General features: G+C 43.4%; 1 protein-coding gene across 2 annotated transcripts in view; it reads right to left on the bottom strand.

Moving 5' to 3' along the window:
- LOC126336764 (chromosome transmission fidelity protein 18 homolog) overlaps nucleotides 1-26,174 on the bottom strand; it is a 443,331-nt gene that overhangs the window by 247,915 nt on the left and 169,242 nt on the right. For both annotated transcript variants that reach the window (XM_050000773.1, XM_050000774.1), the window contains exon 18: nucleotides 9,215-9,488. In XM_050000773.1, coding sequence (XP_049856730.1) covers nucleotides 9,215-9,488 — 274 coding nt within the window. The remainder of the gene's footprint in view (nucleotides 1-9,214; nucleotides 9,489-26,174) is intronic.

The raw sequence follows: 26,174 nt of genomic DNA, 5'->3' as shown, positions 1-26,174 counted from the left end.
GACATAATGTTTACCCCTTTGAAATTTCAGACTTCCAGATAAATTTGTGTCTTTCATTGCGGAAGTTTTCGTTTTCATAAATTCAGACAACATTGTCTAGAGAGAGAGAGAGAGAGAGAGAGAGAGAGAGAGAGAGAGAGAGAGAGAGAGAGAGAGAGAGAGAGGGGGGGGGGGAGAAAGCATTACATGAAAACAGGTAGGGGAAAGACTAAGGAATAATGTGTTTCTTAAGTTGTGTGTCATTCTAAAACGGTTTTATGTCTTAAGTTAGTTTTATTAAAGTTTTGCATTTTATTTAGTTTAGCGTATTACGAATTGAATGGTAATTTATCACAGCTCTGCTTTACATGAATGCAGATAGTACATACAGAGATTTATCCTTGTCTAGGAATGTCTGATTATTATACAAAACCCATATCTATTGCGGAACTTAAGGCCATGAAGATGAAGAACTTAAGGTTGCAGTGCCATTGATTGCACATAAATGTCACCACATGTTTATCAGATCATAGATGAAAATAGAATTGATGAAAAACTTCTTTTTGAAGAAGAGGAAGCAACTTATATCGCTGGTACATTTGAAATACATGAACATAGTGAGCAAGACCAAGTGGATTCAGCCATAGGGTCAGAACCCAGTGCATCTACTAAGAAAGGAAAACGAATTCAAATGGCTCTGAGCACTATGGGACTTAACATCTGTGGTCATCAGTCCCCTAGAACTTAGAACTACTTAAACCTAACTAACCTAAGGACATCACACACATCCATGCCCGAGGCAGGATTCGAACCTGCGACCGTAGCAGTCGCGCGGTTCCGGACTGAGCGCATGAACCGCTAGACCACCGCGACCGGCGGAAAACGAATTGGTGTGGAATGTAACGAAAAGAAATGACGATGTTCCGAACTGGAAGAAGATTCAACCAGCTTCACTTCTTCACCAATAACAGAGGAGCTAACCAAGACAGAAAATATAAAGAATAGAGTAGAGGTTTATCGCCAAATGATTTTTTTTTTTTTCATTTTACTTTGATTGAAAAGTGTTTTCAAAAATTACTGAACACGCAAATAAATATCCACAAGACAATAATCGCCATTAATTTCAAATAACTGTTCCATTGCTGAAGCAATTTATAGGAACAATGATTCTTTCAGGATATCACATATTACCTGCAACAGAACTGTACTGGTCGAAAGATGAAGAGAAAGGATTACCAATAGTAAGAAGTTGAATGAGTCGTAATATATTCTTGTCAATCAAACAAAACATCCATTTGTCTGATAATGACAAACTGGATAAAAATGAAAAGTTTTCTAAGGTGAGACACATCTTTCATATAATCAATGAAAAATATCTACAATTTCGAATATTTTCATTTCATTTGTCTATTCACGAGGAAATTGTCCTTATTTTGGGAGACATTCAAAGGAAAACCTATCAAATTTGGCTTCAAACGGTGGTATTTACGCAGTTCAAATGGCTACTTGTACAAATACATTCCTTATGGTGGGGCGATAGCAGGTTGTGAAACAATCGGATATTTGCTTTCAAGATATTGAAGACTCGGGTCGTCATTGTATATATTTTAATGATTTCTTTTCTTCTAATTCTTTATTTTGTTTTTTAAAACGAAAGGATTTTTTTGCCACTGGCACTATTCGTGAGAACTGCACTCTACAGTATCCTTTGGAATCCACCATAAAAATTGGCTCTGAGCACTATGGGACTTAACATCTGAGGTCATCAGTCCCCTAGAACTTAGAGCTACTTAAACCTAACTAACCTAAGGACATTACACACATCCACGCCCGACGCAGGATTCGAACATGCGACCGTAGCGGTCGCGCGGTTCCAGACTGAAGCGCCTAGAACCGACGGCCACAACAGCCTGCAATCCACCACAAGCATGAAGAAAAAAGACAGGGAGTGTTTGAGTTTCTTTTTGACGATACAGTTGAAATCATGTCGGCAAAGTGGAATAACACTTCCATTGTGACAGTAGTTCCCAACAACGGCACCATCCAGCCTTTAGCGAATGCCTAAGGCACAGTCGGAAAGAAAAGAAAAATCTTTCTCTGCCCCAGCCCAGGGTAATATCTCAGTATAATCAACAAATGGGTAGTGTTGCCGGCCTGTGTGGATGAGCGGTTCTAGGCGCTTCAGTCTGGAACCGCGCGACCGCTACGGTCGCAGGTTCGAATCCTGCGTCGGGCATGGATGTGTGTGATGTCCTTAAGTTAGTTAGGTTTAAGTAGTACTAAGTTCTAGGGGACTGATGACCTCAGATGTTAAGTCCCATAGTGCTCAGAGCCATTTGAACCAGTTTTTGGTTAGTGTTGTTCTACAAGATAATGCTACTGCTAATTAGAGAATTCGAGTAAGAGTAAAGAAATGGTGGTGGACTCTCTTCATCAACTTTAAACGCAACCTAGTTACCAATTCACGAGGGACTGGTGTTGGGTGGGAGAAGCCAAATGGCACATACGGTGTAGAGGTAATTCTAGGGACCTAACCTAGGAACCTGCTACACCGTATGTGCCATTTGGCTTCTCCCACCCAACACCAGTCCTTCTGAACTGCGGAGATGGGAACTTGCACTCCAGCACATCCTTTCATCCCGCCATCCCCCTGGACTGAACCTACGTTAAACAATCTCACTCCCATTTACTTTTCAGTCTTCCCCTCTTTCCCTTTCCTCTTTAGCCATTCATGCATCTTTTCATCCTACATCTGTATACTATACACCTCTTTACTTCTGTATGCATCCTCTTTGGTTTGAAGCTGGCACAGTACCTACAGTAGAATATCTTTGGCTTCCCTCTGACAACCATGCCTCCATCCTTGCTACCCTCCCTGTTTTCCTTTCCCTGTTGCTTCATAACCTGGGTTGTGAGTAACTAAATCCATTTTCCCTTCTTCCCTTTCTTTCCCCTCTCTCCTCCCTGATGAAGGAACATTTATTCCGAAAGCTAGGAACTTAAATTTTCGGTTGTTTTTGTGTTTCTATCGGCTGTACTGAGCTGAGGTAAGTACTGGCCAGCCCCTCTATCTCTTTGTTACTTCTTTACTTGATGTCTCATTAGTCATTTTACCGTTGAGATCTATACTGATGGGTTCTGATACCAATTTTATCGCGTTTATTTGATACTTTGGATATCCGCGACTCGTCATTGTCTTCCAAAGATTCCGTCTACTGACATTATCAAAAGCTTTTTCAAAACAATAAAAGCAATGTGTGTTTTTTTTATGTATTCTCTGCGTTCTTGTATTATCTGGTGTAAAATAAAAACTACACCTATCGTGAAGCGTCCTTTCCTAAAAACCCATTTGTTGCTCATACATTATTACTTACGTTATGCTTTTAAGGCTTATGTTAAAATCTTGGCATATACCTCGTTTGATGAGCCCAGTTAACTTACTCCTCTGCACTTATTGCAAAGGCTTATATCGCCTTAAAAAAAACTGATATCACTCTAGCAATCTTTCAGTCTTTGGGGATACTCTTGTTCTTACAGCATTCGTTCAAGAGATGTCACAGTCGTAGCTGCAGCACAGTTCCTCCATATTTTAACAATTCAGGATTCTCTTCCCAACGTTTTCCTGTTCTTAAGTGATGTTACGGCAGATGTTATTCCGTCAGACTGTATTACATCTAATCATTTCTCATCCACTGGTTCAGGTTCAGTTTCTTGTGCTACACCATCACACCATAATCCTTCGTAATGATTCACCCGCTGATTTTTTCCCCCTAGATGATATTTACAACTTTGTGACTGCCCCTCGTAAAACAGCTTCATCACATCGCTGCTTTGCACAGGCCCCTCCTTCGTAAGCAACCGAACGATGATGCGCTCACTCCCGGCAATTCGATCTGCGCGTCGCAGGCTGCAGCGCCAAGGAACATATGAATAAGCCACGGGCTGTTACCGCCGGTGTTTCGCAACTATTCAGCGCTTCGATTAAGGCATCAAGTGGATTGTAAAAGCCGAGGGAACGACGCGGGGCGGGTAGCTTGTCCCGCTAATGGCTATTTCTTCCGGAAGTCAAACACGGTTCGGTGAAGTATGTGTCATTAAGAGACCACAATACGGCGGCGCCGACTTGCGCCCATAAATACGGAACGCTCGCTTCCGCCAATGCCGAGTCAACGCTGCCTCCATCAAGAGACAAAGAGCTCCGTATAAGTGGAATCACTATACGGTTTGCTCTTCCGAGCACCCCTATTAATAGAAATAACTCATAAAAGCATCGCATCAGTTCTTAGCGTCGTTTACAACGTCGGACAATATTCTCCTTATATCTGCGCAACAAAGGCTCATTCAGGGCATGGGAGTGGCAATTACACGTGGGAAATAATTTAAGGGGATTTATTCTCAAAACGCTGTGTCTTCCAGCTTCTCTCCAGCATTCTTTCAGATTACACACGACGCTCTTACTACACACTTCTCAACAGCTTTCAGATTTTCTATTTTATGTGAAAGTTATTAATTGTTTGACAATAAAGATGCGTACTTCAAAATTCTTCTCTCTCCAGTTCGTACACTAAAGAAAATGTCGATGTTAGTAAATGGAAGTACCGCGACAGAAACAGATAAACAGAATGAAACCGCTTCTTTCACTTCAAGTTTAAGCAGGAGCTATTACTATATCATTAACAGACGGAAACCTAAATACATCCGCGTACATTTTAGTGAGAAGAACTTAAATCAGGAAGGACAGTTTGAAAATGTCTTAAAATCAGCAACTTAAACGTATCTTAAAAGCTGGCGATAAAGAACTGATGATTTATTTAGAGTTCCGTACCTCAATCGGTAAAAACGAAACCCTTACAGGATCTCTCAGTTGTTGTTGTAGTCCGTCCGCCGGTCCGCGTGTAAGACTGTCTAGAACACTTTTACTCAGGAACGGGTGGACGTATCAAGTTTAAATTTAAGACACGTACTAACGTTACGGTCCCTTGGCGGTGTAAAAAAGATACGGACATTTTCGTCACATATTTTGACAGTCGCAAAGTCGCTCATCAAAACCTATAGGGTACCTCCCGTTGACGTAATATCATGAAGTTTGGCAAGAAGCTAGGATTCGCAGTACAATTAGACGAAAAAATATCCGAAAATGGTTAACTTACAATTATATAACACGAACTGTCTGTTAGGCCATCCGGTTCTAGGCGCTGCAGTCTGGAACCGCGAGACCGCTACGGTCTACATCTACATCTACATCTACATCTACATCTACATCCGTACTCCGCAAGCCACCTGACGGTGTGTGGCGGAGGGTACCCTGAGTACCTCTATCGGTTCTCCCTTCTATTCCAGTCTCGTATTGTACGTGGAAAGAAGGATTGTCGGTATGCTTCTGTGTGGGCTCTAATCTCTCTGATTTTATCCTCATGGTCTCTTCGCGAGATATACGTAGGAGGGAGCAATATACTGCTTGACTCTTCGGTGAAAGTATGTTCTCGAAACTTTAACAAAAGCCCGTACCGAGCTACTGAGCGTCTCTCCTGCAGAGTCTTCCACTGGAGTTTATCTATCATCTCCGTAACGCTTTCGAGATTACTAAATGATCCTGTAACGAAGCGCGCTGCTCTCCGTTGGATCTTCTCTATCTCTTCTATCAACCCTACCTGGTGCGGATCCCACACTGCTGAGCAGTATTCAAGCATTGGGCGAACAAGCGTACTGTAACCTACTTCCTTTGTTGTCGGATTGCATTTCCTTAGGATTCTTCCAATGAATCTCAGTCTGGCATCTGCTTTACCGACGATCAACTTTATATGATCATTCCATTTTAAATCACTCCTAATGCGTACTCCCAGATAATTTATGGAATTAACTGCTTCCAGTTGCTGACCTGCTATTTTGTAGCTAAATGATAAGGGACCTACCTTTCTGTGTATTCGCATCACATTACACTTCGCTACATTGAGATTCAATTGCCATTCCGTGCACCATGCGTCAATTCGCTGCAGATCCTCCTGCATTTCAGTACAATTTTCCATTGTTACAACCTCTCGATACACCACAGCATCATCTGCAAAAAGCCTCAGTGAACTTCCGATGTCATCCACCAGATCATTTATGTATATTGTGAATAGCAACGGTCCTATGACACTCCCCTGCGGCACACCTGAAATCACTCTTACTTCGGAAGACTTCTCTCCATTGAGAATGACGTGCTGCGTTCTGTTATCTAGGAACTCCTCAATCCAATCACACAATTGATCTGATAGTCCGTATGCTCTTACTTTGTTCATTAAACGACTCTGGGGAACTGTGTCAAACGCCTTGCGGAAGTCAAGAAACACGGCATCTACCTGTGAACCTGTGTCTAAGGCCCTCTGAGTCTCGTGGACGAATAGCGCGAGCTGGGTTTCACACGATCGTCTTTTTCGAAACCCATGCTGATTCCTACACAGGTTCGAATCCTGCCTCGGGCATGGATGTGTGTGATGTCCTTAGGTTAGTTAGGTTTAACTAGTTCTAAGTTCTAGGGGGCTAATGACCTCAGAAGTTGAGTCTCATAGCGCTCAGAGCCATTTTTTTGCTAGGCCATCCGTCTGTTAAACCCCCTTTATCTCAGCAAAGGGAAGGCGTATCAAGTTAAATTTCATGTCGCATACTAAGGTCTGCAGTCACTTGGCGGTGTACAACATTTAAGCTTCTACGTCAATGCAGTTAAAACGTGCGGCCATATCGACAACAGACAAAAATATTCAAGATTCTCGATTCCGGGGATGGATGGCCTGTCTACAGACGTAATTAAATTTGTACGCAACTCCTGTGGGCGAATCCTGCTCGCACTAGGCCATCTTTCTCGAGAAATAAAGATGTACAGATCGGTTAAAATTTTTCTTTACCTATAACGACGTGTCGTCTACCGTCATTGTTGGATTAAATCTTAGGACTTGTAAAACAAGGTTCTGTCATTTGCAATAAAACCTATGCCCCACTCAGTCAAGTGTTTTATTGCGATTGAGTCTGATGCAAATGTTTCAAATGTCTCTGAGCACTATGGGACTTAACATTTGAGGTCATCAGTCCCCTAGAACTTAGAACTACTTAAACCTAACTAACCTAAAGGACATCACACACATCCATGCCCGAGGCAGGATTCGAACCTGCGACCGTGGCATTCGCGTGGTTCCGGACTGAAGCGCCTAGAACCGCTCGGCCACAACAGCCGCAGACTGACTCTGAATCTTGTTTTACATATCCTACGGTCTTCACGCATTTCGCTACAGCCTTATGGTGTTGCAACCTTCTTACAGACGCAGCATCATTAGTAGGCTAAACATTTGATAGTCATTCTAAACGTTTCAGGTTGTCTACTATCCAGTTTTCAAAAATATGCGCACGTAAGAAATTCAAATTTTCTACCCTTTTTTTTTTTTTGAGTACCAGGTTAACAGGGTATTTTGACAGTAAAAAACAGAATATCCCGAGAACTTTTTCTTTTCGAAGTTTAAAGCTGGCCTATTTGTGCAAAACCAGTCAGTAACGTTCAGAATAATATCATTTACTATTTTATCTGTTGATGCTTCTTTGCTCGGCTTCACAACAATAGTTGTATCATATGCAAACAGTACAAATTCTGCGCCAATCATTCGAATAAAATGGCAGATCAGATCACTGATATAAAGCAAGAACAGTAGTGGCATAATGATCTACCCCTCTGGTAATTTCTGCCAATACAGATGAAGTGGCATCCCTCTTTGTATCTCTCGAGTAGCCTAGGGCAACTTCCTGCATTTTGTTCCACGCTATAACAACAACGAAATGTACATACACGGATGGCGAGAGCTGTAATTTGTACTTAGGCGATTCATGTGAAAAGGTTTCCGACGTGCTTATGGCGCACGACGGCAATTAACAGACTTCGAACGTGGAATGGTAGTTGCAACTAGACGTACGGAGCATTCCATTTGGGAAATCGTTAGGGAATTCGATATTCCGAGACCTAAAGTGTCAAGAGTGCACCGATAACGCGAAAGTTCTGGCATTATCACTATCACTTACAACGCAGTGGCCGATGGCCTTCACTTAACGACCGGGAGCAACGGCTTTTGCACGGATTTGTGAATGCTAACAGACAAACAGCACTGCATGAAATAACCACTGAAATCAATGTGAGACGTACGAAGAACTTATCAGTGAAAGCAGTGCGGCAAAATCTGGCGTTAATGGGGTATGGCAGGAGACGACCGATGCGAGTACCTTTGCTAACAGTACGACATCGCCTGCAGCGACTCTCCTGGGCTCGTGACCATTTGAGTTGGTCCCTAGACGACTGGAAGACAGTGGGCTGGTCAGATGGGTCCCGATTTCAGTTGGTAAGAGCTGATAGAAGGGTTCGAGTGTGGGCATACCTCACAAAGCCATGTACCCAAGTTGTCAACAAGGCATTGTGCAAATGGTTCAAGTGGCCCTAAGCACTATGGGACTTAACATCTGAGGTCATCAGTCCCCTTGACTTAGAACTACTCAAACCTAACTAACCTAAGGACATCACACACATCCATGCCCGAGGCAGGATTCGAACCTGCAGCACCGCAGTTCCTAACAGAAGAGCCTAGAAACGCTTGGCCACAGCGGCCGACGGCATTGTGCAAGATGCTGGGGGTCCATAATGGTTTGGGCCGCGTTTATATGAAACGGACTAGGTCATCTGGCCAACTGAACGGTTCATTTACTGGAAATGGTTATGTTCGGCTACTTGGAGACCAAACACGATGGAATTTTCATGGATGAAAATGCACAATGTCACCGGACCACAGTTGTTCGCGACTCGTTTGAAGTACATTCTGGACAATTCGAGCAAATGATTTTGCTACCCAAATCATCCGACATGAACCCCAACGAACATATATGAGGCATAATTAAGGGCTCAGTTTGTCCACAAAACCCTGCACTGGCAACAATTTCGCAGTTACCGACGGGTATAGAAGCACCATGGCTGAGTACTTCTGCAGGGGATTTCCAACGACTTGTTGAGTCCATCCACGTGGAGGTGCTGCATTACTCCGGCAGGAGGTGGTCCGACACGATATTAGGAGGAAACCATGACCTTTGCCGCTGCAGTGTATTTCCAGTGACAGTACAATATATCGTGTAGGTAGCGTGTAACCGGCGATCAGCCACTAAGCGGGCGTTTGTTTACATTACTTATGATAAACAAACATAGCAACATAGAACTTATGTAGGTACTCACCCTGCTGACTTCGGAGATGGCCTTGGGCTTGAGGCTCTGCAGGTGGTTGGGCACAGCTGGGGCCTCCTTCGTCTTGTCCACGGCTTTGTCCTTATCCTTGCCTTTGCCCTTGTCCTTAGTTTTGTCCTTGTCCGTGGGCTGGGCAGCCAGCAAGCTCGCTTCGGCGCGGCGCAGCTTCTCCATCTCCAGCTCGCGGGCGATCAGCTGCTTGGCGTTGTAGCTCAGCGTGCGGTTCGGCTTCGTATCCGGGAAATGCGCCACCTCCGCCATGTTGCTGCCGGGAGAGAAACAACCACTCGTTACGTTATGTCACTTGCAGGAGTCAGCTCGCCGACACGGCGGCCCAGTTACATAGGCTTTTGACCTTACAATTTAATACCGCCCCCCCCCCCCCCCCAAAAAAAAAGTACCACTACACTAACATGTATTTACGGAAGTACGATAACAAAGACAAGCAAGCGAAATTTATAACTGGCTTGAGGATTTCTTGGTAGAGCTCAGCCGAAATAACATGGCCCCTGCGCAGAAACGCATTCTCGTTCGCAGCGCTTGGTATTCCACCCCCTGATTATGAAGGGGCGGCCCCGTTAGTTTGCGGAGCTCGGGCGAAATAACGTGGCCCCGTGCAGAAACACATTTTCGTTCTGTGTTGGACGAGTTCCTAAGGTGTGGTTGCCTCAGTTTGCTGCCACCTGCTAAACTGTGCACTTCATCCAACCACAATTTAACTGTGCCCCACTCGGACACTTGGACCCCACATCATGGCTGTTCTCAGCACAGTTTAATCCATACAGTACCTCACAGAGAAAAGAGAATGTAGCATTTTCAGTTGTTACACCACATCTAAAAGCAAACAGTTGATTTTACAGCCAATTATGTGAAATGAAATGATCAATCAGCCTTACATACATAGCCTTTTCAATAACTTTGGCAAAAACTGATGGCACAAAAACTGGTCTAAAATTGTCTACATTATCTGATTTTCCCTTTTCATAAAGCAACTTTAGCACTGAGAACTTTTATCGTTCAGGAAACCGATCATTCCTAAAGAAAAAGTTACAGACATATACAGGGCTACCATGTACAGCACAGTACTTTAGTATTCTGCTAGATACACCACGATATCCATGACAGTCTTTAGTCTTCAGTGGTTTGATTACAGACTCAGTCTCCCTGTAGTCGTTATTATGCAGAGATCGTTACACTTTATACATAATAATAATTATTTTTGTGATATGTGGAAGTCCCTACACTTGTCGAATCTGTTATTTTGCTCTCCAACAACATAACTGAAACGTAATTTAACAAGAGCAAACAAGCCATTGGGTTTGCTCATTTAAAATTATGCTGGAGTTCTGTGTCATACGTACGATGCAAACAGAAAGCACAAAGATAACAAAAAAGGAAATACTTGGAAGTAATAAACATAAGATACAGAACGTTATCTTAGTTTTATATTACGAAACACAGTGTCCCTTTTCGGTCTCTCTTAAATTACATTTCACGCACGTAAAAATTAAGTCGTAATATCAAATTTACTATATTTGTTAAATATAACGATTTACACAAAACGTAGAAAGCTTTATTTTTCATTTTTTGTTAAAGTTTAACGATTTTAGCGTAATACAGATGCGTAATACTTCCCTTTGGGGACGCTCTGTATCTCATCAGTTTATGTATCTTCTGGATTTATATCACTTAGCGAACGTCGGGTTTTGTCGGAGAAGAGCTGTTTCTCAACTCTAGCAACCGAGCGAGGTGGCGCAGTGGTTAGCGCAATGGAGTCGCATTCGGGAGGACGAAGGTTTAAATTCGCGTCAGACCATCCTGCTTCAGGTTTCCCATGATTTCCCTACCTCACTGGGATGGTTCCTTTGAAAGGGCGCACGCCATTTCCTTCCCCAGCCTTCGTAATCCGAGCTTGGGCTCCGTCTCTAATGATCTCGATGTAGGAAGGACGTTAAACCCTTCTTCTTTTCCTTCATTTCTTGCCCCTCACTCTACCGCTAGCGACAATAACTGTCGGGCTATTGCAGTGTGAGCATGGGAAGAACAAGACCACTATTCAGGAAAAAAAGAAAACATGTATACTGTTAGGCAACCATATTAAAGTGAGACAACCACGCATAACTTTTCCAACATGCGATGTTTTAATTATGAGGCGACGTTAAATGTTCCTAGAGGAGCTTCCGGTACACATACTTAATTTTTGGAGAGTTGTGTTTTTTTTTTTGCGAGTAAGTAGCATTACATTTTTATTGTGCCCTTACATATAAATGATATTATTTTCTGTATTGTGGGCTGTGACCGTGTCTAGTCAAGCAACATCGGGAATGTAAAAATAACACAGTGGTACGTTCGTGTTGTATCGGACAAAGCAATTTCGGATTGTACTGGATCAAACAGAGCATAAAAACTTAAATTTACAGTTTTTTTTCTTTAACGGGCAGGACATAAATGGGATAAAAATAAAATGAAGGAAGAGCTAGAGAAAGTCAGACTTGTTGAAATGACAAGGAAGCAAGTGAAGAAATATTCAGTTAAAAGAAGTACATTAGGTCATAGAGTTGAAGCTTGCGGCAAAACGAAGTGGTGACTGTGAAACCTACTTTCGGAAATAATAAGTTATGTGATCGGAGACTTTCCCGGTGTAAATGTTCTTTCCAGGGCTCTCGGGTGTCCAGCCGCATGCATCCGCCTGGACACCCGAGAGCCCTGGAAGCAAATAATAAGGTTTTTTTTCCAAGAACATACAGTGATGAACTAGAAACAATATCGTAAGATTGTGTAAAAATGTAGATAGCAGTTTATGCCTTCGAATAAAGATGAGTTCTTGCAACGAAGCCAGCCGGAGTGGCCGAGCGGTTCTAGGCGCTACAGTCTGGAACCGGGCGACCGCTACGGTCGCAGGTTCGAATCCTGCCTCGGACATGAATGTGTGTGATGTCCTTAGGTTAGTTAGGTTTAAGTAGTTCTCAGTTCTAGGGGACTGATGGCCTCAGCAGTTAAGTCCCGCAGTGCTCAGAGCCATTTTTTTCTTGCAACGAAAAGGTTTTTTTTTTTAAATAGCACAATTTCATATCCGATACAACCCTCCAAAAGTGTCTACGACCAAAATGCACAGATAGAAAAAATATAAAAAAGCCAGGGGATGTAAATTCTTATGACACCGAGTTTTGTAAGTAACATATCATGGCACTGTTAAGTGTAAAGAATGTTCTACTTCAACCTGTAAAAAATATCATAATTTCGAAAAAAGTGCCTGCTACTACCCGATCTTCCCTTGATATCTGTTTAAGTCGCAAGTTGCTTTTATCTATGTTTGCGACATTCAGTTATAAAGTGACGTTGGTGCAAGAAGCCGAATAAATAATAGTTGGCAGAACATCGCGAATGTGCTTCCCTTTTAATATTATCGTTATGTTCTGTCCGGTTCCGACGAATATTCAGTCAACGTCGCATTTCTATCAAAGTTTGCAGGAAAGTCCCCGTGCATTTCTGTTATACACTCCCACGGTCTTTACCAAAATGTGGCGATCCTAACAGTGCGTCTAGGTACTCGTTCTGTTTCTGCTACCATGCCTTCTTGAAAACGACGTCTGTACAAGTGGAGTGAACTTTTCCAAAACCATTCCAATAAATCTAGATCTCCAAACTACTTTCTTTCAACTGCTCTTACGTGTTTTACATGGCTTTTCAGTATCACTGCCAAATACTGCGATGGACTGCAGAGTTTTACCGTTAATGTTGCAAGTCGTTCGTACTGTCACCACTGGTATTTCTTTACGAGCGGCTAGCGCCGTACAAAATAAGGAAAGAGCCTGTGCGTAGTGTTCAAACAACAGTTTTCATCGTTCAATTTCTTCTAAAAAAAAACAACAGCAACAACAACACGGGAGTTATCTGTACATTACACAACGGTGACGCGAGAGATTTTCCCGCCTACAAACGACCGAGGCAACAGGGCGCGTTCGATCAGACTGTCGCAGCAACACCCCCTACGCAAATTATTTTGATCAAATACGGAATTATTTTCTCTGTGACCCGCGTTAAGGGTGAAATTCGTGTACAGCGAGTAGTCTAGTAAATCGGAGGGACGGGGATTTTAATCAGAATTTATAATCCGCAAGAGGACGAAAACTTTAGCAAAAAAAATCGTATTAATCTGTAATACTACGGACCAGGCGCCCTATCAAAAATTAATAACAACAAATATGCTACGATATTACGAACATGGAATTTCGGAAAGCACTAGAGAGAGTTACATTTTTAATTTATAATATAGAGAATGGCGTCAAGAAGCGGTGACGAAAACTCATTATTCTTTAATTTTGCAGTACTAACAATGTACTCTTTATGAAAAAAAGAAGCTAACGATTTCAGTCGTAAATAGGATTTGGTTTACACTTTTTTTCGTACAAGTATATACGATGTCCTTAATCTAAAGCTCCTCGAAACAAACGCGACCGCCATTTTTACTGCGAGGAAGGCTACTTTCTTTAGCCATTCTTTCACACAAGAGCAATTACGATTATAGGGGCCATAAAAGTTGCATATTACCGACAATACCACCACACAAGATTGTCCGACAATACTGCAGCCACAAGTACTGCTGGCCATTGTTTCCTGGAAATGTTTGCGGCAATATATTTTCCTGCATAGAAGTGTTTTGTTTACACGTGCCACACTATGGCAGCGAAGTGGACGAGACACACACACACACACACACACACACACACACACACACACACACACAGAGAGAGAGAGAGAGAGAGAGAGAGAGAGAGAGAGAGAGAGAGAGAGAGAGAGAGAGAGGGAGGGAGGGAGGGAGGGAGGGAGGGAGGGAGGGAGAGAGGGAGAGTGAGGGGGGCGGGGGTATGTGTGTGATGCTCTTGCATTTGTAATCCAAAAGGAAAAGAAGTATGCAGGAAAAAGAGAAATGGGGCGTCCTTAATGTCTTCTTCTAAGCAAGCGAACTGTTTTCGAAAGCTTAATTAGTGAACAGATATTGCACACAAATCTTTTACAGAACGCTAAAACACGATTTAGGTTATATTATTTATAAGTGATTCGTCCGAGAATTGGTAAGACCAATACCAACTACAACCAGACTAGGTATCGCCCTTCAATTTTTGGCTAGTGGTGTTACATACGAAAGCTTGAATGTACCCCTTTACACTTCTCATCGACATGCCTCATAGTACAAGGCGTTTAAAACACTGGTGGATGGACTCACGGAGTTCATTAATGTAGTTTGAAATAAGGATAAGATGTTTATGTTGATACTTTAAAGAGATTCACCAGTATAGTGCGAGAATCATTAATTTCATAAATGGGATACACCTACCACGAGAATTATGGGGGCGTGAAAAGTAATGTACAGGGCGACCCAAAAGTTCGTTAAAATATTTTGAGAATTCAATACTTCACGGGATAATGAACGTAGGGAGGTAAAAATTTACACACATGCTTGAAATGCCATGGAGTTTTGTTGAAACCAAATAAACAACAGATGGCGCTTCATATGTTACAAAAGTAATAATTACCATAACAATTGATTTTTGGCACAGGTGATGTTCTTTATAACAAATGCTCAACTTGTCGCCCGTCGTTCATCAACAATACCTGTAGTTAAGGAACAATGTTGTGAACAACGTTGTATAGTATATCAATAGGTACAGTGAGTAATTTTTATCGGATGTTGACTTTCAGCACCCCTAATGAGGTCGGCCGATGGCGTTAGACTTGCGGATTTACGTAACTCCCTCCCCAATAACCACACAGACTGAGGTCTCGGGACTTGCAGTGGTGGGTGGGTGGGTGGGTGGGTGGATGGGCGGGTTGGTGAGGGGATGGGGGAGCATCACGGATGCTGCGGATCCTCACCAAACGATATATGCAAGAGACTGTTCCCACATGCAGCAATATGGGGTGAAGCGCTATCATGCATAAAAATCGTACCTTCCAGCAGATGTTTAGCAGTCAGGCTAGAGGTAAGCCTGTAAGCCTGTATAGAAGCACAGCAATAACAATGAAAGACAGTTGAAAAGTTGATGACCATGAAACACACGTAATGAAGCTTCAAAGAAACATCATTTTTCGTCTTAAGAACCTATGTACGATAAAAGTATGGCTCATTATAGCAGACCTTCTCCTACGACTGCATCAGCGAGACTGTCCTTTTTGTTTTCGGTGTTTGTAAATACTATTTTCTGTGTTCCCTGACAGACGTATTACGACATTAATGAAATTACTGGGTGTCTTGTTTCCCCACGACTACATTCCTACAGACAACAAATAAATCGAGTGTCTGAAAGTCGCGGCCATCTCTGGAACTCAAGCGAAATACTATTGTTTCACGTGACTTGGGATTGTGGCGCCGCTGGCGGGGTTAAGAGGAAGCAAGAGCCATACGAAGTATTATTGCAGTCTATTCTGGCCACATCACAACCATGTTGACGGCAAAGTTTTTGCGGATGTGCTTTTCCGTAAAATATGATCCATGTAAACGCGCCTTAAGAATGTTTTACCTCCCCCCCCCCCTTCCACCTCCCTTTCCATCCTATAATCTTCCACCACCTACTTGCTGTTTAAACTATGTAAAAAAAAATATTGTAGCACATGCCATAACAAATGGGCATGACGACTTTTTTTTCCCCCAGGACGAAACAGTTGGGATACACCTAGGATCCGCTTTCCCTCCAATGCTATTTCATCCGGTCACGAACTATGTCATAGAATAGCTTCAGAAACCAACACCATGGATACTTTTATACGCTGACGACGTAGTTCAATAACAGAATCTTTACCAGAAATTCACCGTGACATAAATTCTTCCTTCATGGCGCTAGAACACAGAATAACAGCATCGAAGGAAATTGACGGAGATCCGAAATGTGAAATAATTTGGGTGAAGGTCACGGTTAAAGCAGGCTCAGACATGGTAATTGGATGTCTCTATAGGCCCCCTGGCTCAGCAGCTGTTGTGGCTGAGCACCTGAAGGATAATTTGGAAAATATTTCGAGTAGATTTCCCCACCATGTTATAGTTCTCGGTGGAGATTTTAATTTGCCGGATATCAGTGAAATTTTTTAAAGTGCTTTATCTGAAAACTACCTTGAGCAGTTAAACAGAGAACCGACTCGTGGCGATAACATATTAGACCTTCTGGTGACAAACAAAACCGAACTATTTGAAACAGTTAACGCAGAACAGGGAATCAGCGATCGTAAAGCAGTTACTGCAGCGATGATTTCAGCCGTAATTAGAAATATTAAAAAAGGTAGGAAGATTTTTCTGTTTAGCAAAAGTGACAAAAAGCAGATTTCAGAGTACCTGACGGCTCAACACAAAAGTTTTTTCTCAAGTACAGATAATGTTGAGGATCAGCGGAGAATGTTCAAAACCATCGTACAATATGCGTTAGATGAGTATGTGCCAAGCAAGATCGTAAGAGATGAAAAAGAGCCACCGTGGTACAACAACCGAGTTAGAAAACTGCTGCGGAAGCAAAGAGAACTTCACAGCAAACATAAACATAGCCAAAGCCTTGTACACAAACAAAAAGCGAAATGTAGTGTGAGGGCAATGCGAGAGGCGTTCAATGAATTCGAAAGTAAAGTTCTATGTACTGACTTGACAGAAAATCCTAAGAAATTTTGGTCTTATGTCAAAGCGGTAGGTGGATCAAAACAAAATGTCCAGACACTCCGAGACCAAAATGGTACTGAAACAGAGGATGACAGACTAAAGGCCGAAATACTAAATGTCTTTTTCCAAAGCTGTTTCACAGAGGAAGACTGCACTGTAGTTCGTTCTCTAGATTGTCGCACAGATGACAAAATGGTATCGAAATAGAGGACAGAGGGATAGAGAAGCAATTAAAATCGCTCAAAAGATGAAAGGCCGCTGGACCTGATGGGATACCAGTTCGATTTTACACAGAGTACGCGAAGGAACTTGCCCCCCTTCTTGCAGCGTTGTACCGTAGGTCTCTAGAAGAGCGTAACGTTCCAAAGGATTGGAAAAGGGCACAGGCCATTCCCGTTTTCAAGAAGGGACGTCGAACAGATGTGCAGAACTATAGACCTATATCTCTAACGTCTAGAGACTAGAAATCTACTCTGTAGGAATCAGCGTGGGTTTCGAAAAAGACGGTCGTGTGAAACCCAGCTCGCGCTATTCGTCCACGAGACTCAGAAGGCCATAGACACGGGTTGACAAGGTAGAGCCCGTGTTTCTTGACTTCCGCAAGGCGTTCGATACAGTTCCCCATAGTCGTTTAATGAACAAAGTAAGAGCATATGGACTATCAGACCAATTGTGTGATTCGATGGAAGAGTTCCTAGATAACAGAACGCAGCATGTCATTCTCAATGGAGAGAAGTCTTCCGAAGTAAGAGTGATATCAGGTGTGCCGCAGGGGAGTGTCGTAGGACCGTTGCTATTCACAATATACATAAATGAGCTTGTGGATGACATGGGAAGTTCACTGAGGCTTTTGCGGACGATACTGTGTTATATCGGGAGGTTGTAACAATGGAAAACTGTACTGAAATGCAGGAGGATCAGCAACGAATTGACGCATGGTGCAGGGAATGGCAATTGAATCTCAATGTAGACAAGTGTAATGTGCTGCGAATACACAGAAAGAAAGATCCCTTATTATTTAGCTACAATATAGCAGGTCAGAAACTGGAAGCAGTTAATGCCATAAATTATCTGGGAGTACGCATTAGGAGTGATTTAAAATGGAATGATCATATAAAATTGATCGTCGGTGATGCAGATACCAGACTGAGATTCATTGGAAGAATCCTAAGGAAATGCAATACGAAAACGAAGGAAGTAGGTTACAGTATGCTTGTTCGCCCGCTGCTTGAGTACTGCTCAGCAGTGTGGGATCCGTACCAGATAGGGTTGATAGAAGAGAGAGAGAGAAGATCCAACAGAGAGCAGCGCGCTTCGTTACATGATCATTTAGTAATCTCGAAAGCGTTACGGAGTTGATAGATAAACTCCAGTGGAAGACTCTGCAGGAGAGACGCTCAGTAGATCGGTACGGGCTTTTGTTGAAGTTTCGAGAACATACCTACACCGAAGAGTCAAGCAGTATATTGCTGCCTCATACGTATATCTCGCGAAGAGACCATGCAGATAAAATCAGAGAGATTAGAGCCCACACAGAAGCATACCGACAATCCTTCTTTACACGAACAATACGAGACTGGAATAGAAGGGAGAAGAGATAGAGGTACTCAAGGTACCCTCCGCCACACACCGTCAGGTGGCTTGCGGAGTATGTATGTAGATGTAGATATAGAATAAGCTGGACAAAAACGAAGTGTATGAGTTGTAACTTCTCAAGAACGACCACCAATTCTAAACCGTAAGTACATCCGACCAACCCATCAGTTCCAGGTCCCTCTAATCGGTAATAATATCCAAAGCTTCCACGAGTACAGGCGCCGAATACCGTATAAAAACTGGGTGGCTGAAATGGAGGTCACCAACAGGCGTCATCTGCAACGCGAGAATACCTATCGAAGTAAAACGAAAGTATATGCAAACAAGCGATAAGACCAGCTTTAACCGAGGGTTCACAATGCTGGGCCACTCACAAACGGAAGCTCCAGGTTACAGAGGCAACGATGCTACTTTGGTCTGGACGAGTAACCCTAAAAGAAGGAATAAGAAATGATCACATCCGTGGCTAAAGGTAGCAAACATAGCGAAAAAGCTTCAAGAGAATTGCCGACGATGGTACGTGCACGTTATTCACCGTGAACCCAGACTACAACAAGACATGACACGAATAGACCGTAAAGGGGCACTGGACACCCAGCGAATACACGGATAAGGACCTTAGGGAACGACTTGAAAACGATGGGACTGCACCCTGAAATGACGCTAATATGTTTAAAATGGCGTAACAAGGCCAAGACAAATGGGAAATAAGGCACGGGAGAAGAAGAAAACTCATTGGAATTACCTTCCACCATACAACGGCATGTGAAAATGAATAAAAATGCGGTCGAAGGGAAAATAAATCTTTTTTTCACGTTTCCCGCCTGATGAAGAGCTCAAATGAAATTAAAAGTTTTTGGGTTTTCGTAGTGCCTCATTCTTTTCAGCGAGGCCTTTAAATATGACGTTCCGGCTCTTTTGATGAAACTTCCGTCTCGGACCTTGCTGCACACTTTCGCAAATTTGTAAGAATTGTTTCCCGAGTTTATCGCCGTAAATTTTCATGACTGGTTCGCAAATGACTTTTCCGGGACTGGAGGAAGTATTCACCGGAGTACCAGAGGTTGGTAAGAGGGGTGTGTCTTCCTGTCGATGCAAGACTCTGTACGTCAGCAGCAATACGATAGCACGCAGGTGGGTGGCACACTGAACTAAGGATCTTGACACGTCGCCTTGGCTACCTTTTTGTTTCCGCAACACCCATATGTTCTGGCACCCAGCAGAAAGACACCACCTTCCCCAACTTCTGAGTGTCGTGGATATTCCGGACTACTTTATCTGCTGGGTACGAGCGTTGTGGAAGTGATGGGCACTCAGAGTACGAACAGGCAAGAAATTTAGTGTCGTGGATATTCCGGACTACTTTATCTGCTGGGTACGAGCGTTGTGGAAGTGATGGGCACTCAGAGTACGAACAGGCAAGAAATTTAGCACTCGTAACACATCTCGTTCTCTCCAGTGCCAGCAAGATCGCGTATAATTCCGGGTCGAATACAATAAACTCGTGGAGCAAACGGAGCTTGAGGACACGATCAGGGAAATCAACAGAGCAACCCAGGGAGACCCCCATTTAGACCCATCTGTAAATACAACTACAAAGTTGTGGTGCTCATTTAAAATGTCATACAACAATGGATAAGAACATATGCAGGAGAGCAACATCTTCTGTACTGTACTAAATCTAAAATCACTCTGGGCCTTTTAGCGATAAGAATGGCAGGCCGGTAAAACACTGGCTTTGGGACTGAACTTCCTTCGCACCAAGTGACTCCCAGATCCCAAATGGCCTACTTGCCGTTAGGATGAGGCGTTCCATAGCTGGACGAGCAATGGTGTTGTATGCTGGTGCATTGGGAGTGGTGAGGAACTTACATGCCTGAAGCACCATCTGCAGCTGCCACCAGGTGATAAGTGGCAGTTCCCCGGCCTCGGCACAGAGTCTGGGTATGGGAGCGGTGCCTGTGGTTGGCCTAATCCCTCATGGTGGAGTCAAAAATGAGGTCTAGAAAAACTGCAAAATTGTCCACAAATACGACACTGTATAGTACTCCCTGCTGTAGACGGGATGCTGTTTATGGCTATGGCAAAGAGGGTAAAACAGTGCTCTAAGAAAATCAGTCTCCTGCTCAAAATGATGCAACAGCATTTCACCAACTCGGGACCCAAATAATTGCTTAGATAGGAAGGACCCTATGAAGATGGGAAGGTGGCCACGAAAGGCCCACAGGTGGAGTTGCCACAGAATACTGTGTCTCCTATTGGTGCAGTATCGTGAACCTAACAAAGTGTATAATACAGCTACTATGTGGTGAAAGGGCGGCTGTATGACATAGAATGGATAGATATGAAGTCCAACTGGACACACACTACAGTCACGGGATAGTGGCAGAGCGCTAGATCCTGACTGGCATGAGCAGTAGTAGTTGCAAAATGCTCTGCCATCATCCAGATGATGCCTCTGGACGTTGTTTGGAGACACCATTGTTTCAACACTGCTGTTATTAGTTAACGACTGTGTTTACCCGAAATCATCCTGATAACTTCGCATACTTTTGTAGAACACGTGTAATGATTGATAGAATACGGTAAGGCTTAGTATGATCTTTTATTGCCCTCTTTGATGACATATCGAGCCTTGGTGCCTTGGCCCTTGCCACTCGAAAGGCTGTGAAGTTTTCCGCCATTGGGCAGCACTTAAACCATTGCAGAGTTGCACATATGACCCAGATACTGAACCACACTCATCAGTCCGCCAATGGACAGGCTGCCTCCAACGATAACCAGAAAACTTTGGGATGGAGACGTCAGCAGCATGGTGAATCACTCATGTGATAGAGTCCATCCACTCCTGGGTGCTGTTGCAGCATTCAAACACAACCTGCTGGCTGTACAGCGTCCAGTCAGCTCTGCCGATCATCCGGCAAGGCTGTGTGCTTCCATAGAGACCTCCATCCAGTAGGTGAATCTGGAGTGGGAAGTGGTCACTGAAATGATTGTAATTGAATTACCAAAGAACACAGTCTGCGAGGGCTGGTGAGCAGAAACAGAGGTCGATGGATGAGGATGACCCAGAAGCAGAACAGAACTGAGCGGGAGTGCTCGTGTTAAGGATTCACAGCTCATGAGACATCATGAGACTCTCCAAAGACGACCCCAAGGGCAATAAGAGGTCAAGTCCCACAATACATGACGGGCACTGAAGTCTTCCAGGCGGAGGATTGGTCGGGAGAGTTGTTTCAGTAGGAGAACTGGTCGGCAGAGTTGTTCTGTGAGATCTGATGGAGCCTCAGTGTCCTCCGAATTTTGTTGAGGTAAATACAGCACGCAAACAGTGATCTTCTAGCACACATGATGTCCAACTGAAGCCACTTGCAGATCAGTAGCCGCGAGGGAGAGCAGAAGAGTGGTGCACACTACTGACAAACAAGGGTTACCTTTCTTGGTTCTTTCCCCTGTCAGCTCATCCTTTCAATGAAGGTATGGCCCCTCAGGGCAGGGGCATCAAAAGTTTTAAATTGTGCTTCCTGCACACACAAACACAGGGAGTGTTCATGTGCTAAGAGTTTCAGTTCCATCAAACGTATCCTGAACTCATTATTGTTTCAAAGTGTTATGGGAGCCATCCATCACACGGGTAGGACTTTCACCCTGTCACTCAGCTGGGGAAAGGGGCCCTCATTGGATGGAGGCTCAGTCTTTGGGCGAGATGATTGCCCCAGTCTAACATCAAGACTCATCTGCTCTGAAAAAGAATCACGAGAGGTCAGATAGGATGTCAACACTGTCAGTCTACTTAATTCCCGATTCCATCTGTTGTTGACGCTTTGCCTTTGATTTTTTGGCTTGGCTAGACTTCATAACCACAATCACAGCTTTGGTAGCTCAGCAATGTAGGCAACCATAGCCTTTTATGACGTTCTGGGAGGAAGTATGAGCTCGCAGCACAAACATGGGTAATAGTGCTGATAATAGTAATCTCCGTCTGCGTAGCAGCACTGGTTTTCTAAACTGCCTGCTGAGTACCTTTAGCCAAGAAGCGAATTGAGGGGGAGGGGGGGGGGGGCGGGGGCAAGGTCTCACAGATATTTTTGGCTTCATCATACATAATGCACTTTGTTGTTTTAAACTCATGTAGCTTACTTCCTTCAAGGAAGATGCTGCAATCCCTACTCCAGAGATGATGATTAATCCCTGGAGCAGTTTACACACTTCAGAGGAGATGAACAAGCAACTCCTTCTAGCGGCCTTACCACGTTTGTCACAAGTGACTTCTCCCTTGCAACGAAGAGTAGTGTGCCCAAAGTGTTGGCATTTAAAACAGCGCATTGGGTTGGGAACATAGCGTCACATGCTTAGTCGATGGTAACCAGCTTTGATGTGCGCTGGAAGTCAGTATAAACGAGTCTGATTTGATCATATCGTCATTCACCATTTTCATTACGTGTTGTACAAAAGCAGTGCCTTCATTGGTCCACTCAGCTTTCAGTTCTTTTTAGGGGACATCCATCAGATCCCTGCAAGTCACAACACCTTTGCTGCTGTTCAAGGTGGTGTGTATCTCAATTTCAATGTCATATTCTTCAAGGCTTTAAGCTTTCTTCTGGCGCATCATTTGTTGGGAACTAGAGGTTTCAGCCAACAACGTCCCACTGCATAATCGCTTTTACCTGCAATGCCCACTAAACCATCCTGGCATTTGCCTGAAGCTATTTAAGGAAGTCATGGCAAACCTAAATTAGGATGTCCGGATGCAGTATTGAACCGCCGTCCTCTCGAATCCGGGTCCAGTGTGCTAGCACTGCGCCACCTCACTCCGTTCCGCTGGGAGGAATAGGATAAAATTTCGAGGGTTGCATCTCGGTCCTATGAGCAGCAAGTCATATAAGGGTCCACCAAGATGCAGCCCTACTTGCCTGAGTAAGTCTTATACAACACAGGTGCGGCAGTTTCCACAGAGGTTGCCCGCAAACAACTGTTTTACCGTAAAAGTCATGTATCTCTTCAGCGCACAGGTTTTTTTTTTTTTTGTTTTTTTTTACAGGTTTTTATCATCATCAGAGTGGTCAAGATCCCCGTGCCCTGTGATACATAACGTACCACAGCCGTGCTGCGCAGTGGTTGATGAAGCATGGATAGATATTATGGGACAGACAACTGATGGCGCCTACGAGTCCACTGAACTGCCAATCCCATACCCAGCAAACGAATGCTGAACACCTGAGGGCACAGAAGCAGTTGTTGTGAAGGGAGTGGGACAGTGTTGTAGCATATCCCCGATGTTACTCAAACCACACGAAGCTAAGGAGAAATTTGAAAAAGCAATTAGTATTCAGGGTGAAGAAACAAAGGTTTTGCAGTTTGCTGATGACACTGTAATTTTGTCAGAGACAACCAAGGACTTGGAAGAGCAGTTGAATGGAATGGATGGTGCCTTGAAAGGAGATTGTATAATGATCATGAATGACAGTAAAACAAAGGTAATGGAATGTAGTCGGACTACATCAGGCAGTGATAAAGGAATTAGATTGAGGATATGAGACACTAAAAGGAGCAGATGCATTTCGCCACTTTGGCAGTAAAACAACTGACGATGAGCGAAGTAGAGAGGATAGGAACTGCAGACTGGCTATAGCAAAAAAAGCATTTATGAGAAAGATAAATAAGTTAACATCGAATATAAATTTAAGAGTTAGGACTTTTTTCGTGAGTGTATCTGTTTGGAGTGTAGCCTGTACAGAGAGAAAATATGGGCGCCAATCCTTTCGGACAAGAAAAGGATAGCAGCTTTTGAAATATGATGCCCAGAAGGGAAGATTAGGTGGGTAAATTTAATAATTACTTAGTTGGTGAATCGGATTTGCGAAAAGAAGTTTACGGGCCATCTGACTGAATTAAGGGATCTGTTGATAGACACCTCCTAAATCAGTTTGGGAAAGAATGGGAATATGGAGGGACGAGGGAGGGAAAAACTGTAGATGGAGACCAAGATATGACTACAGCAAGCGGCTTCAAATTAATGTACGACGGCCATACTGAAAGTAGTGAGCAAAAATTCTTACAATGTTCGGTCCTAAATTTCCAAGAGAAACCAAGAACCTCATCGTAACTACATAATATATGGCTCTCTTCAACGCAGACTCCCGTGTCTTTGTACACATTTCCCCCCATTGGTCTGCTAGTTTAAAAACACACTCACAACTGAACTCCACTCCAACTTCTCAGAGACACTGTCGCACTGCTTGCCAAACATCCTGCACCAAAGCAAAGCGCTGGTGTCGTATTTGTTCCTTAACAGAACGGGAAAAATGGGAGTCGGAGGGTGCCAAGATAGAATTTTCGTGAGGTTTGTTGGAAAGCTCTGTCGGAAAGCCCTCCGCCACACACCGTCAGGTGGCTTGCGGAGTATGGATGTAGATGAGGGTTGTTTTCTGAAGTTTTTGGTCTTTGGTCAACAAATGTCTGACTCGATGGGCACAAACTTTTCTGAAACTTAAGCTTTCAACCATTTCTTCATTTCACTGTGTGCTACTGCAGTTTTCCATCGATTTCATTCACTGTGACACGCACATATTCTCTTGTGACCTCAGAATCCTTTCCTTGATAACTTTTAGAAAAGTTAAAAGCATACTTCTGGTTAGATAACAGGAAATTGTAATGTCTTAATCGTGAATCTTTTAATAAAAATTAAAAACCACGTGCCAATAGTAACCGGTTTCGGTTATATCTAGATCATCATCAGACCACGTCTCTGGAATGCAAAAATTGAACTATATTTGAATTGTTTTAAGTGCCATCGATCTAACATGTGTTGAGACATTTCTTCGTCATTTATACAATTTCATTATCGAGTTTTAGGTTTTATACTTTCAAAGCCACGACACTGATCGTCATTCATCAATCCCTGCCGCCATGGTGACCGATAGCGCCCTTCTGTCGCTACATCTCTGGCGCTGGGTGGTTGGTTGGTTGGATTTGGGGCGTAAAAGGACTAAACAGCGTGGTTCTCAGTCCCTTTGCCGTGTTCTCACAGGTCTCGTATGAAAATGATATCCCAAAAGAATCACATCACCTAGAATATGGGAAAGGAACAAAATGCGTAAAAGGAACTGTGTAACCACACAGAAGGAGAAAACGAAAGAAATAAGCTAAAGTAAAAACATTAACTAAAAGGGAAAAAAGGGGCAGAAGGTGTAAAGACAATATAGCAGATGGCCTAGACTGGCTGATCGCAAGCATAAAAAAAGGTTCAGCCAGCCACTCTGCAACGCACTAAAATCCCCCAGCCTAACGATCCAAGGCAAGAGAAACACAGATAGTGAAACAACGAACATCAAATTGAAGAAACAGCATCAGAAAGAGCGAGGAAAATTGAAATTCGCAGGTAGGATGAAGGCCTGGGAGATAATGCCAGGCGTGCACCCTTGGATTGAGTGCTAAAAATCCTCCTCACGTAGAAAACATTGTAAACAAAGTAAACGGCTTGTCTGGCACCACAGTACCATGGGGAACTTTACCGAGCAGACCTGTACTCTCCGCTATACTCCACGTCTTCCAAGCCAAGATGTTTGCATCAGGGAAGCCTTCAAGGCCACCATAATCTGCATGGTTACCCCATACAACAGCCAAGGTCAGCCATGTACTGCCTCGAAACACAGTAGAAACATCATCTGTATTCAACTGCATTCGTAGTCCACGAAAAATATTAAGACCACC

This window comes from Schistocerca gregaria, chromosome 2 (assembly GCF_023897955.1).
Source record: "Schistocerca gregaria isolate iqSchGreg1 chromosome 2, iqSchGreg1.2, whole genome shotgun sequence".
Lineage (NCBI taxonomy): Eukaryota > Metazoa > Arthropoda > Insecta > Orthoptera > Acrididae > Schistocerca > Schistocerca gregaria.
This window is presented reverse-complemented; position numbering and strand designations above follow the sequence as displayed.